Source organism: Andrena cerasifolii, chromosome 4, assembly GCF_050908995.1.
Source record: "Andrena cerasifolii isolate SP2316 chromosome 4, iyAndCera1_principal, whole genome shotgun sequence".
NCBI classification, from domain to species: domain Eukaryota; kingdom Metazoa; phylum Arthropoda; class Insecta; order Hymenoptera; family Andrenidae; genus Andrena; species Andrena cerasifolii.
In genome coordinates, this window is record NC_135121.1 from 7,011,827 (window position 1) to 7,026,619 (window position 14,793).

Consider the following 14,793-nt stretch of genomic DNA (forward strand, 5'->3'; position numbering starts at 1 on the left):
TGTTCAAACTTACTTACAATTAGCTATACAGTTGGATGGATTACGATAAATTTAATTCGAGACGTTTGGACGATGGTCGAAGCACGCTTCCTAACTACATCGGTTACTTCGTCCTAAGGATCGGGGACCGACTCTTAACGAAATTTGATGGCTTTATTGGTTCCTGGATTTTCTCAATCCGAGTTTTTCTATTCTTCTTGAACAGCGATTCCATATTATTGAAAGCGAAGACCATATTTTATGAGTTTTACAGGACGAACTGCTGCTTACCCAGCGAGATTTGGTAAGCAGATGTGTAAATGAAAAATGAATTTATTTATTATCCCCGCATTATAAGAACACGTTCGAAAAACTTAGCAGTAAAAGCCTTTAAGAAATAACAATGCGCGCCACATATTTGCTTCCTTTCTCATCTTCCGTTTCGATCCTGCCGTAAACCTTCTAGGGATGTGTTGTTCTCTTCGAAATTGAGTCCGTTGCGTTGGTTGCGATTCATACAGCGAGTGCATAGACGGTATTACCTGATTCGTAGAATTCCCTAGAATCCTCCAACGGTTTTCTCTGCAGTCTATGCGCAGTATGCGTGATTCGGAACACAGCCTTAATGATCCTCTAGGGAGTGATCGGTATAACCGCAGCCATTTTGGAGCAAAACCGGAAATAACATAACCTAAACGTTTATCTATCTCTTTCTATCAGAAGTTCTCTCTCTCTTTCTGTCAGTATTCTTGTCTTTTTCTATCAGTATTTCTGTCTCTTTCTTTTTTACAGTTTCTTTCTCTGTCTACTTCCGCTTTTGCTCCAAATCGCGGAAACCAATCAGCAACGATACACGTTGTTCCGATCACTACCTACTATTACCCGGCCGAAAGAAGATCCCCAAGAGGCGGGCTCGAGCATTACAGTCCGTCGCTATGACGATTGATCGAATCACCTATTTGGGCACATTTTTAAAGACGCGGCACACGTATTTTGGTTATTGGCTGAAGTAGGCACATACATTGTCGCACCGCGCGACGAAGAGAGCGCACAAAACACATCGAGATCGGGTGGAATAGAGCGATCTGACCGACGAGCGCCAAAGCAATAGCGTAGGCATCTCAGACGGTTAACCATTAATATATAATAACATAAAAATTTCCTTATTTTTCACAATATATTCAGGAAAGTATTATCATTGGTTTGGTTAGATTTTTCTGATTAAAATAAACCCAAACGCAATGTCGCACAGATTGTTTGAAAAATAAGGAAATTTTTATGTTATTATATATTAATGGTTAACCGTCTGAGATGCCTACGCTATTGCTTTGACGCTTGTCGGTCAGATCGCTCTATTCCACTCGATCTCGATGGGTTTTGTTCGCTCTCTTTGTCGCGCGGTGCGACAATGTATGTGCCTACTTCAGCCAATAACCAAAATACGTGTGCCGCGTCATTAAAAGTGTGCCCAAATAGATGATTCGACCAATCGTCATAGCGACGGACTGTATCGCCCGAGCCCGCCTCTTGGGGATCTTCTTTCGGCCGGGTAATAGTAGAGGATCACTACGTAAAATAAAAGCGAGTAGCTGGAATTATTAATAATTGTAAGAAGTAAAAAATTATAAGATTATAACCCATTTGAACGTGCATTAATTAATTAATGAAAATGACGGCTTCTATTATTCGAACATTTTAAGTTAGGGTAATCGTGTCGCTAGGGATATAGAAACGTAACTATACTAATAGCGTGCTTTGAACCGGTTTATTGAAATGCGTTCGAATACCGTATTCGAAATTCAAGATTTAAAGAACAAAGAAACGTTTGATTAATAAGACATCGGTGATTTTACTTAAGAATGTTAAATAAATGTTTTATTTCTCGAATTAACGATAAAGAATGCTAGATAAATCAGTTGTATTATACAGTATTTTTTCTACTACTTAACATTACGAAAGTTTTAAGTAAATATCAGAGAAGGAAAGTGATTGTAATTGCGACGATTACTTTGTATGTTTTATTGCGTTATTTAGAGCTTTCAGTATTGTAACATTATTCTCTACCTCGTGTAAAAACTTTTTGGCGGCATCGCTTAACCTGCACATGTACTATATTAACACGCGCGCAATCGTAGCGAAAGTTCGCCTTGCATTTCGCTATTCGAATAATCATTAAGGATGTTTGAAGCACATAGTATTAATGCTGAGCACAAAGACTTGATCCATGACATCGCTTACGATTTTTATGGGCAGCGAATGGCAACATGTTCCAGTGACCAATTTGTGAAAGTAAGCCAGCGTACAGTTCACACATTGCCCCCCACAGATCTGTTGTTGTACTCATGCGTGAAGTTTGTCAAATTTAAATAGGTCTGGGACGAAGACGAGCATGGGAACTGGCACTTAACTGCATCTTGGAAAGCTCACAGTGGATCCGTGTGGAAAGTTACTTGGGCCCATCCGGAGTTTGGTCAAGTTCTTGCGACGTGTTCTTTCGACAGGACCGCGGCTGTATGGGAGGAAATAGGTAGAATTACGATCGACCCTTACCTCTTTGCCTCTCTTGTAATTAGTAACTCGATATTTCTATGCGTCGTTGACAGTTGGAGAAGGATCAGGCCCGGGCGAATGCGGCATGAGACATTGGGTTAGACGAACGAATTTAGTGGACTCTCGAAAGTCTGTTACAGACGTGAAATTCGCACCCAAAACTCTAGGTCTGCTGTTAGCCACCTGCAGCGAGGACGGAGTAATTCGAATATACGAAGCTCCGGATGTTATGAATCTGAGCCAATGGACCCTGCAACACGATATCGGCTGTAAGCTTCAATGTAGTTGCCTTTCGTGGAATCCATCGCTCTCGAGGTAATGAAACACCGAAACCTTCCTACCAGTATGCTTGATTTAGAGTTATTCATTTTATTATGCTTATTAGATTACACGCTCCAATGATAGCGGTTGGAAGCGACGATACGAATCCATCGTCTGGGGGAAAAGTGTTTATATACGAATATTCTGAAAGTAGTAGAAGATGGGCGAAAACGGAGACACTGGCGATCGTCGACCCTGTGCATGATATTGCTTTCGCTCCGAATTTAGGCAGAAGCTTTCATACATTGGCTGTCGCGACGAAAGATGTACGAATCATTTCATTGAAACCTATACTGTGAGTATACATTCTGAAATTTCTACGAACGATCGACGAACGAGAAGTTACACAAGGTTCGTATTCCTTTCTACAGAGATAGCGTGCAAAGCGGTGCGCCGCGCTTTGAAATCACTACAGCGGCACAGTTTTTCGATCACGATTTTACTGTATGGCGAGTGTGTTGGAACATTATGGGCACCATTTTAGCAAGCTCGGGGGACGACGGTTGCGTTCGGTTATGGAAAGACAATTACATTAATAATTGGAAGTGTGTTGCTGTTTTGAAAGGCGATGGCACTTCTGCTCAGAGCGCGGAAACCCCTACAGCAGCAACACCACCGAATCACCCGACCGGAACACAGCAAACGCCTTCTACAACAAGGTACTACAAATTGGGTTCCATCAGTCACCCGAATCAAGTGCCCTGGCACTAGAGAGAACGATTTCTTTGTTAACATTTAATGGTTTCATGCTCTTTGTTATCCCACGCAACTGTGCACTGCTTGTGTGACAACTAGAGGACTTACGACTATATAATAAAGACATTGGTTATTCTTATTTTCCAACAGAATTATATACTTTCTACTTATCGTAGCGCTAAGCGGATTTACGTGAATTATAAGTTTGTACTAGCTGCACTATCTCCTATTATTTTAGTAGCTTGTACCGTTTGTTAAATAAGATAGGCACGAAATGTATGTTTCATTAGAAAATTTTTTTGTAATAAATTCTATGTTAATGTACGGTCGCTTGATGATTTTGGCGGAGTAGTAAATTTACTGTTCAGTGGTTTCTGTCTGAAACGGAGTGGTCACCTCAAAGTATGAATTAAAGAGAAAATTTTGTTGGAAGCTTGCTACATTGTAAACTTTAGGTATGCTAATAAATTAAGTAATATATTTCTGTTACTGTTAAAAACAATTGTAAATATTCCATTACGATGTGCGTACACTTGAATACATTGTCTTTATAGTTTGGAAAATATTCGAACGGAAACAGATTTCTCAGTCAATTTGTAAGATACTTTTTTTAACTAATAAATGCTTTATTTGTATTACAACACACTCTTTTATTTTTGTCCTACCTTAAGACGTTAAGTAACACGATTTATTTAGTATTTATGCTACTCTATCGTCACAGCTAAGTTCTATGTTACTTTTAAAGCGCACGACCATCGATTCTATAATCTAACTAATTTCTATTTCACTTTCAGAGCAGTAACTATAGCAACTGTCACTGCAGAGAAGCCTACGGTCACAGTAATGTGCATTAACCAATGGCAGGCACCTGTTACGAAAGGTCGCTTTCGTAATTCCGTGTGGCTGGGAAATCCTAGCGAGGTAACGCCACCATGACTCCCGATGTTCGAGTGTCCGAAAGCAAAAAAGTAACTACGCCTGGCACAATTATTAAGTTTACATTCAAGAGTATTATTGTTATTAGACAGACGAAGAAAAATCGAATTTCTCCTACACGTACTTATCAGTATTGCACGAACGCAATACATAGCGATAATTAATGCATCAGTCAGTACTATAATAATAAATTTAGGCAGTAATTATTAGCGTTTTGTACATAAATGTAAATTTCATTATTTTATACCGTTGTTTTGACCAACCTTTCTGAATGGGTTCTTTGTAATTGTACGTATATTACTTTTTGTTTCCATAGGACAGTTGTATCCAATTAAAATAAAATATATATCTAAAAAAAACCGCGTTTACATTATTCATTTATACGTAATTGATAAAACGAGGCAGAGAACCCTTTGTTTCGAATATATTTGAAATTTAAACCGGAAACAACGTTGAACACTATGTTGGACAAACTGCAAGTAGATGTTTTTACAAAATCTGTAATATATTGGTTAAAATATATCTGGACTGCATTAAAAAAATTGTTGTTTAATAATATTAATGCGAGTCTCTAACAAAATGACAGATTGTGGAATAATAATAACTTAATTGCACTTGCATGACTAATGCAGTAACCTCGCAACTGCTGCTAGATTCCGTCAGTTGACTTCGAAATGTTTGATCGTTCGTTCGTTAGGTCTGTAATATTGCAGGAATTTTATCGGTTAAAAGCTGCTTTTACGTGCGCGACGGAATAGTGGCACTCCTCTATTGTGCATGGAGAACAAAAAACTGTGCAATAGCAAAGCCGTAAATGATGAAACGAGTGGTGGAGCCTGCGAGGAAGAGTTTGCTGGACGTAGTAAGAAAGAATCTGCATGCAGCCGGCAGGGTAAAAACATTTTATTTTCATTACTGTTTGTTTAATTCGTTTCATTTCTTCCTGTTCGAATATCGTAACGCAACGCCTTTGCGTAGAAAGTTAGTGTAATTAGTTATAATAAGTTGTCTGTCGTTTTCTTTAACATCTCGTGCGCATCATCGGCGCGCATCCCACGCACAGTTCGACCTTGCCCGCCAATTTTTAAATTCCTCTTTGCAAAGAAATCAATTCCCCATAACGTACTTAGGTACATATCTATGCGTTTTATTTGTAGGTTACATATGTAACGCGTATCGTATATATTGGGAAATATGATGGCACACATTCGGAAGTAGAAAAGGTATCAGCTATAAGTTAATTGTAGGCAATAATTGTATACAAAATAGAGACCGGTATTCATAGTCGCTACTTATTCTTAAGCAAATGCTTAAGAATTCGGCATCCTTTACTAGCTATTAGGTTAGAGGATGCCGCATGCTTAAGGGGGTAGACACGGGTAATGCAGCGCGCTGTATACCGACACAATCTGGCCCGAAACATGGGTTCGGGATTTTTCGATTTTCGTCCTTATATGAGCAGATTTGGGGCTGGGCGAGGTTTCATTCGAAAGAGGAAGGTTCAATGCAGAGCGCTCTGCTCATGGTTCAACGAGATTGTGTTGATATGTAATGATATCAGTGTCCAAAGTAAAGCAAAAGTTGACAAAATATACCCGCAGAATCCAAGCATTTTTAGGTCACTAAAAGAGTTTTGTGACTCAAACGGTGAGCAGAGCGCTCCGCATTGAATCTTCTTCTTTCGAATGAGACATCTCCCAGGCCAAAATCTGCTCATATAAGAACGAAAAACGAAAAATCGTGACTACATTCCCAAATCAGAGTTCCGCCATATTGGCGATAATACATAGCAAGTCACGTGACAAATTTAGTTGAGGTAGTAGATACGAGATGGCGCCTACTCAGGAGGACTGCCAACGAGAAGTGGCGCAGATGTTTCGAGACAGTGACTGTTTAACGAAGAGACACAGAATTTTCGAACGCCTCTTGAAAGGCCTGCGCGTCTTATTTGCAACTTTAAGGCGATGCCTTTGATGCTGAAATTTAGTATACCTCTTTCCACTTCATGTTCTCCTGATATATTGGCCAAAATCTGGCGAAAATTTTCAGAATGCACAAAATTGGGCTTTGTAACAGGAGAACATGATGTCGAAAGAGGTGGCACTAAGTAACGTCTTCGGAGAGAGAATCGAGGATGCCTTCGAAGCTGAAATTTAGTATACCTCTTTCCACTTCATGTTCTCCTGATATATTGGCCAAAATCTGGCGAAAATTTTCAGAATGCACAAAAATTCGGCTATGTACTAGGAGAACATGATGTCGAAAGAGGTGGCACTAAGTAACGTCTTCGGAGAGAGAATCGAGGATGCCTTCGAAGCTGAAATTTAGTATACCTCTTTCCACTTCATGTTCTCCTGATATATTGGCCAAAATCTGGCGAAAATTCCGAATTCGACTCACGATGAATCATTCGAAAGCTTATTAAAAAAGAAACATTTGTGGCAATTTTCAACTTCGTATCTCCACCCGGAGGGTAGTAAAGGGCAAAAATAGGAAATCAGGTTTTTGCCGAATTTCTCCTATACTAGGGGATGAAAAATTTTGAAAAAAATCAGAGGCATTTATGTTATCAGGGCACATATTAGAGAATTGTTTCAGATTTTTAAATTGAAAAACCAAGCTGTGAAAAATAAAAAACTACGAAAAAATGCTGAAAAATGCCGATTGTGTATCGAAGCAGGCTTGGCACTATAATTATATTTTTACTGTAAGTACGTATGATTGTTACTATTGTCCTGATTTTTTTTCAGATTTTTCAATTAGTTGCGCCGCAGTTAAAAAAATTAAAAACCGATTTTTTCGTAGTTTTTTATTTTTCACAGCTTGGTTTTTCAATTTAAAAATCTGAAACAATTCTCTAATATGTGCCCCGATAACAGAAATGCCTCTGATTTTTTTCAAAATTTTTCATCCCCTAGTATAGGAGAAATTCGGCAAAAACCTGATTTCCTATTTTTGCCCTTTACTACCCTCCGGGTGGAGATACGAAGTTGAAAATTGCCACAAATGTTTCTTTTTTAATAAGCTTTCGAATGATTCACCGTGAGTCGAATTCGGTTCAAGGGCACATTTGACCATCTTTACCGGCTATACCCTTTAGTATACCTCTTTCCACTTCATGTTCTCCTGATACCTGGGCCAAAATCTGGCAAAAATTTTCAGAATGCACAAAATTGGGCTTTGTACTAGGAGAACATGATGTCGAAAGAGGTGGCACTAAGTAACGTCTTCGGAGAGAGAATCGAGGATACCTTCGAAGCTGAAATTCAGAATACCTCTTTTCGCTTCATGTTCTCCTGATACCTGGGCCAAAATCTGGCGAAAATTTTCAGAATGCACAAAATTGGGCTTTGTAACAGGAGAACATGATGTCGAAAGAGGTGGCACTAAGTAACGTCTTCGGAGAGAGAATCGAAGCTGCCTTCGAAGCTGAAATTCAGAATACCTCTTTTCGCTTCATGTTCTCCTGATACCTGGGCCAAAATCTGGCGAAAATTTTCAGAATGCACAAAATTGGATTTTGTAACAGGAGAATTTTCTACGTTTACAGTACCAGCCGACTTTCCGTTTAAATTTTTATAAGTATAGCGGAACAGCTGAGAATTTCTTTCCTTATTCAGAATAGAATACAGAAATAGCAAACAGCTCCGTCTCGCGTTCACCGGGTAATCGTCGATCTATCGGTATTACCAGTTCTGTGCAGTTAAAAATGCTGTAATTCCGACCTGCCGAATCGGCCAGGTCACGTGACGTGTCTACCCCCTTAAGAATAAGTAGCGACTATGAATACCGGCCAGAGACTGTTATGAAAAGTAAGGAACACGATTTGCAGAAAATGGAATCTATCATTAATGATTTGCAAGCAGATTATGCGAATGTTCCCATAAGTGGGCTCTTCCTAGTGTATCCACAGTACTACATCCACGTGCTAGAGGTGCGCAAACGCGATTCTAACCTTCAAATTCGATTACATACATTTCTCCTTTCGTAAATGAAAAATCGACCCATTAACATAGACGTCGGAGGACATTATCTACAAGCATTTGAAAGCTCTGTACGATGATAAAAGCGAGGACTGCAGATTCGGAAAATCGATATTCCTCCCATTTTACCATCACGTGCATCAAGTAAGCTCCGCGTTAAAAAACAAAGCCCTACTTTCGTGGCGGTAAATGGAGATATCTCGTACGAACATTTAGACACTTTTCACGGAATGGTTTCACGTGTACACGGTGCCGCCTACGCTGTTAGATAAATTGGAGTCGTACGAGTTGACTGATATCCAGAAGCAAGTTGCCAATTGTTTGGAGAAAGTGTACACCTTGTGCGAGAGTATCACGAATACAGCCCGCGATTACGTAAGTTTCGCTACACTTATAAGAAGTATTGATGACCATTCAAGATCACCTGTATTGCAAATCGGTGTGCAAGTCATGACCCCGTTTTTAAATACGTAAACTGGCTAATAGTGTCAGCCACAAGATTTACTTCACACAACTGTAAGTAAAGGAAGGGGTGTAAGATTCGCGGTAAGGGGAGCGATACGAGTAAATCGGGTAACGCAGTGGTCATACATGCCGAATGCATCCGAAGCTAACCGACGTGCCTGTATCCGAACCTCTGCCTTTTCCCCTCCAAGCCTACCTTCCCCTCGCCGATAGTTCCAGCTTCTGCTCCGTCTATATACTATCTCTATGGTCCATACCTTATAACTTTATTAGTCTATTATAAGGGGCCGTAATTAAATTACGTAAGGGTAATTTTTATGAATTCTTACCCCCTCCCTCCCCCAGTATAAGAATTTGTAAGACTTGATATTCCAACTCCCTCCTTACGTAATACTTTTTACACTTCATTTTTTCAGTTATTAAAATTCTTTTAAAGGTTTATATAATTTAACTCGGTTTCGGGAAATTTAAACTACAACTACTTTTCTGGAACATTAATGGTAGAACTTGTATTTATTTAAAATTAGATTAAACAATATTACGTAAGACGCTACCTGACTCCCCCCTTTGTAAGGAAACGTAAGAAATTCGTGACCCCCTCCCCCCAAGAAGCCTTACGTAATTTAAGGATGACCCCTAACTATATCATAGCTTATAACTTCGCTTTTCGAAGTTATTTTGATAATAATTATAAAAAAAAAATAATGATAATAATAATACACGATCGACCAATATTTTCCGCGTCGAGTGTTGCAAACGATTAAAGCCACTTATACTTGATTTAAAACTATGCATCGAAAAGTCAGTGTCAATGACGGACGTCGTGCGGAACTTGAGCGACAAGATTTCACGAATGTTCCCCGAGAGCACGGTGCTGGAGTACTTGCTGAACGCGAAGCATTCCGTCTTTCTAACTGTGGAAGACTATATCAAAATACATGCCACAGTGCCGTTCATTCATTTGTATCAAGGTAACAGCACTGTACTTACGACTAACAGGGCCGTTCCTGGGTTTCGGCCGCCCAGGTGCAAAAACAATATTGCCGCCCTTGTTAATTTAATATTTTTCAATTAAAAATTTGATATGCAGTGTTTACTTTTATATCTATATATACATAATTTTAAACAGTTATCGTGCAAAAGAGTTTCGATTATTATCCTTATTAGTCAAAAACTTTACATATAATAAACGGCCCGCGGCCGCCCTTAAGTTTGGCCGCCCTTAAGTTTGGTCGCCCTTAAGTTTGGCCGCCCTTAAGTTTGGCCGCCCTTAAGTTTGGCCGCCCTTAAGTTTGGCCGCCCTTAAGTTCGGCCGCCCTTAAGTTCGGCCGCCCTTAAGTTTGGCCGCCCTTAAGTTTGGCCGCCCTTAAGTTTGGCCGCCCTTAAGTTCGGCCCCTCTTAAGTTCGGCCGCCCTTAAGTTCGGCCGCCCTTAAGTTTGGCCGCCCTTAAGTTTGGCCGCCCTTAAGTTCGGCCGCCCTTAAGTTCGGCCGCCCTTAAGTTCGGCCCCTCTTAAGTTTGGCCGCCCAGGTGCGGGGGCAGCTTCCGCACCCCCGCCAGGAACGGCTCTGACGACTAACTTCTTCTGGAGTTGGAAACCTAAAGCTAAGATCTCCGGATTCCTCTCTCGATCCGAAGAGATCGATTGTGGGCAAAGTTCACAGATGGCCGTTGAATAAAAACGATTATTTATTTCAGAGTATTTACAATATCAAAAAAACGTCTCCTTTTTGTTTTACGGGGTACATGAAATTTGTGTCGGATGTCGCTAAACTAATTACATATACAAATTCCATTCGAATGGTTTTGTTTCTCGCGAAAGCAGCTGGTCAGACTCGTTCGTTCAGACGTAACAGGCGGTATACGGCTGAGACGATGCTTCCATGTACTTCTTAGATCTAAAAAGATTTCTTTTGGCTCTTATCCCTGGCTACTCTAAAGATACATAGTAACGAAGCGAATTGGTGTGCAACTGCTGGTCGGTAGATCGGCTCTTGTGGTCGTTGCGCGAGTTGTCGCGAATCCTTTCGAAAGGCGGCAATTCCCTGCGCAGGAACCGGTCGAGATTATGCAACGAGATTCTACCTTGCGGCGCATCGCTTACGTGAAAGATGAAGCTTGAAGTTTCGCCGAGTACGCGTGCAATCCACTTCGGAACTCCTCGACTACGTCGGCGGAACAATTCCTCCAGTGCGTCTACACTCGAGTTGAAAACTACTCCAGTATACGTACACTCGGCGCCGCAATTCGTCAAGTACACGCACGCGGGCTCGACCAGGTGATCGGACTTACCCTTAAAGGGTTCTGTTCGCGAAGGCGCGCAGTGAGTTGGCGCGCAAAGACCACAAGACGCTCCGCATGGACTGACCAAATAATTCTGCACTACAAGAGTGACTTTCACTCTGAAGATGAAGGGACGCCTTTACGTTGACGGTGAAACGGTTCGTAACGGATGGCGATTACCTTGCAGACAGCATCTGGCCGCCACCCAGGGACTTCATGTTTCGCGGAGCCTTCGAGGCGGACAATCGCTCGAACCTTGGCTCGACCAGAGAAGCCGAAGCTCCTCCGGCGATGCACGGCGGACACCACTAGAAGCAACAATCTACCGCGGACCTCCCTGCGCCACCAAAGATGCTGACCCATTCTGAGAAATGGCCACCCATTCGTGGCGTCCTGTCTCCCCCCAAGAATACTCGGGACTCTGTCGACGAAATGAATCGCGAACGGCGTCGGCACGCGTTCAGACCGTTCCGCTGTTGCCGGAAAGGATCCTATGAATGAGTTATGAAAAGTTGTTGGCAGTTTGTATGTCGAGATTGATCGTCTGGAATCGTAGAAGCCGTTTTTTTTTTGTTATCGCGCGTCTTCTGCCCTCGCCACTCTTCCACCCTGTCAGCTCGCGTGTACGCTAATGCAAGACGAAGTAGGCGTTTTCTTTTTTGTTTGTAACAACGATTAGTAAAGTTCCTCTTAGTACACTGGCTATGTACCGACATCAATTCCATCAATGGCAATAATAAACAACGATTCGCGCCCAATAATCTTCTCTTTACGCGTGCTCGAACGCTATCAGAGACGCTCATCTTCACCTGGGGAATTCAGTCCCGGGATCCCGAGACCCCGGCTGTTTTTTCGATTCCGTTTTTTTACATTTTTCAGTTGTTCACAAGCTAATTTACGTTTTTAAAAATTCTCGAAATTCTCGGGTTATTATAACTTGATATATCAAATCCCGGGAGTTTAGAATCCAAAAAGCAGCCGGGATTACGATCCCGGGATTGAATTCCCTGCCTTCACCCCTCCCCGAGGATAAAACTTAACGACTAGCGATCGAAAGAACACATTCATCTAGAGGACTCGAAAGAACGACTAACCCTTTCACTCACCCTTTCTCCCTTGATATATTACACGATCGACTCGCTGAGAAAAACACCGTTCATTTTTCTACAACCATAATTACATCGAGCTATCTACCGTGCATCCAGATCGTTCCACGCGTCTGCTGTTCTTCCTCTTCTCTCCAGCATCCGCTTCTTAATCCCTCTTTAAACACACGTACGCTTTAATCGTGCCACGGAAAGATAGAGGCATTTACAGAGCGAAGCGAAATCCAAATACGCTCATCGATTTGCTCCGCGAACAGCCCTTCGCCGTTTAACGCGCTCCACGCACAAAAGCCCGCTTAACCCTCTCGGTGCGCTCGATACAATCGCTTAGGAAACGTTCCTTTTACACGTTGTACAAGATACTTAACCCTTACGACAGAATCCAAAAGTACTGCGCGCTGGCGAAAGTAATGGGGGATCTTTTAACGTTCCTGCTGCCTTCTTCCGTCGCCTTCGACCGCTTCACTTTCCCGACGTTCTCCTCTCTGCTTAATTTTGATTTTCGATATGTCTCTGCGTCCTCGATCTTCGCCACCCCGCTTACTCGCGAACATTCTCCTTAGTCTGGCTGCTCGATCGACCATTTACGCATGTACACAATTAATTATAGAGTTTCCTTACATCGACTAGACGAATTGTACAGTGTACCATAGTAAAAGTGGGAATAAACCTCTTTCTGTTCATTTGTTCTCTCTCTTTTTTTATATATATATATATATATATACTAGCAATCTGTATAAAATATCCTCCGTATTTCAAGTGTATTATGTACAGCACGCGCGATCACACGTGCGTGTATGTATATAAGTTTCGTATTTATTTATTTATATATATATATATATATTTATATACCAACAAAATTCAATCTCGCGCACACGCAGAATTTTTTTACAACTTTGCAAACGCACGGTGGCTCGAGCAATCGCGTCCGTTCAATGCAAAAAGGGCACTTGATCGAACAGAGAAACGTAAACGCGACAATGTGCTATAGCGCTGGGAGGATAACTGAATTCGCTTCGAACCAAAAACGCCTCTTTTGTTCTCGATCCCCTGCGGATCGTGTCCCATCGACTTCTCACTGGCGTTCGTTTCGTAGACGCCTGAGTGAAAGCGTCTCGGACGCGTACGTTTGGAAAAATATACAGGGTGCTCAGTGGGAGCACAAACAAGTCTAGTAACTGTATTATCACCCTGAAGAAAAGTGGTTGCTCGAAACTTATGAATGCCCGCGAATCAACCAACTCCCACACACCATTCCCTTTGCAGTCTACAAACAGATAGCGGTAAGCTCTCATCGGACGCTCCAATGAGGTCAGCAAGAAACGTAACGGGGTAACAAGAATCTCCCGGATCTCACGGTTCACTCGCACAGCTCCGCGAAAGCGGAGTACGAACGCCTTGGAGAACGGTTCGCCGTTGATCCGCGCGCGTCCCGGGCTGCCTTGGCAGAGGGGCGCCAGGCCTGATACGTACTTCGAGAAACAATACGCGTCGAACTGTTCATACATGACTGGTCTGCACGCGACGGCAGCGTCACACGGAGCTCTCCCTTTTCGCCATCACGATCGGCGTGCTGATTTTCCCGTCCTTCTGCGACTGGATGCAACACTGGCCAGGGATCCTCGCCTCCACGTCCTTGGCCAGCAGCGTGCCGCTCGGGCAAGCCCTGCTGACCACCCCCAGGCTGGTGTACAGCATCGGGGGGCTCATCGTCATCGACATCGACTGCACGCTCTGGCTGGGCCAGTGCTGCCTTGGAAGAGTGCACACGCCGCTCTCGTACACGTCGCTGACTATTGGCTGAAACTGAAGTTCAGGTATGAGGAACGAGAGTGCTTGAACGTAAGACGCGTGACGATTTTATGAACGAAGGGGAGTATTAATTATAAAAATATTATGTACAATTCAGAGATTGAATGGGGAATGTGTGTCTAACGAGACTTCAGATTGATTCTTGGCGCGGCAAGGGATGATGACACGTTTCGGGGTAGTGGGAAGTTTGGTCTGGATAGTTAGCGTGTAGCACTAGACGCGTAATGGTGGATAATGAAGGGACGCATTAGCGGAAGTTGCAGCTTACGCTTTTATGCTTCGCCGTCAGATTCGTGAACTCGTGGAGCGGCATGCCGTTGCGAATGGTGCAATAACCGACGTAACTGCCGTGACCGCTGACGGAAGTGGCCGTCGAGTGTTCCAGCAAACTTCTCGACGGGGATGTTTCGATGGTCGAGACGAGTCGCCTCTTCCTCAGATACTCGGACGGCTCGTCGCCTGCTCCAAAAACACAACGGATTAAACAAAACGTTCTCACCCTCGGACCAATAAAAGCCTACAGTCTTGGGCTGATCCCGACAATGAGGATTTCAAAGATCTTGAATGATTTTCAAGGCGTTCCAAGGATCTTATAATTTTGAAAGTATCCAATTCCGCAGGGTTTCAAAAATCTGACTAGCCTCTGTTGATTTCAGGGCCCAGG

The 14,793-nt window shown here is 42.5% G+C and overlaps 3 protein-coding genes across 6 annotated transcripts in view; 2 read left to right on the forward strand and 1 right to left on the reverse strand.

Moving 5' to 3' along the window:
- The first annotated feature begins 1,568 nt into the window (after nt 1-1,568).
- Nucleotides 1,569-4,841, forward strand: Nup44a (nuclear pore complex protein Nup44A). 2 transcript variants are annotated; one of them, XM_076809747.1, is made up of 6 exons: nt 1,569-2,268; nt 2,350-2,506; nt 2,583-2,844; nt 2,915-3,145; nt 3,222-3,509; nt 4,341-4,841. In XM_076809747.1, exons 1-6 carry the CDS (start codon nt 2,158-2,160, stop codon nt 4,480-4,482), a joined length of 1,191 nt encoding a protein of 396 aa, XP_076665862.1. In that variant the 5' UTR covers nt 1,569-2,157; the 3' UTR covers nt 4,483-4,841. The 2 variants fall into 2 exon arrangements, with proteins under 2 accessions (XP_076665862.1, XP_076665863.1); XM_076809748.1 differs by lacking the exon at nt 4,341-4,841 and having other exon boundaries at nt 1,574-2,268; nt 3,222-4,187.
- Nucleotides 4,842-5,635: 794 nt separating this feature from the next.
- Nucleotides 5,636-11,571, forward strand: LOC143367749 (uncharacterized). Of its 3 annotated transcripts, XM_076809902.1 has the most exons (6): nt 5,636-5,705; nt 8,315-8,416; nt 8,499-8,609; nt 8,682-8,840; nt 9,733-9,901; nt 11,399-11,571. In XM_076809902.1, the coding sequence occupies exons 2-6, from the start codon at nt 8,318-8,320 to the stop codon at nt 11,521-11,523; spliced, it is 663 nt and encodes a 220-aa protein (XP_076666017.1). In that variant the 5' UTR covers nt 5,636-5,705; nt 8,315-8,317; the 3' UTR covers nt 11,524-11,571. The 3 variants fall into 3 exon arrangements, with proteins under 3 accessions (XP_076666017.1, XP_076666015.1, XP_076666018.1); XM_076809900.1 differs by lacking the exon at nt 5,636-5,705 and having other exon boundaries at nt 8,285-8,416; XM_076809903.1 differs by lacking the exons at nt 5,636-5,705; nt 9,733-9,901 and having other exon boundaries at nt 8,285-8,416; nt 11,399-11,569.
- The window catches only part of LOC143367712 (neural cell adhesion molecule 2), a 258,269-nt gene continuing 254,075 nt past the window's right edge, over nt 10,600-14,793 (reverse strand). Inside the window, exons 13-14 of the mRNA XM_076809823.1 lie at nt 14,398-14,588; nt 10,600-14,123 (exon numbers count right to left, since the gene is read on the reverse strand). Of these exons, the coding sequence (XP_076665938.1) occupies nt 13,851-14,123; nt 14,398-14,588 (464 nt within the window). The 3' untranslated portion in view covers nt 10,600-13,850. The remainder of the gene's footprint in view (nt 14,124-14,397; nt 14,589-14,793) is intronic.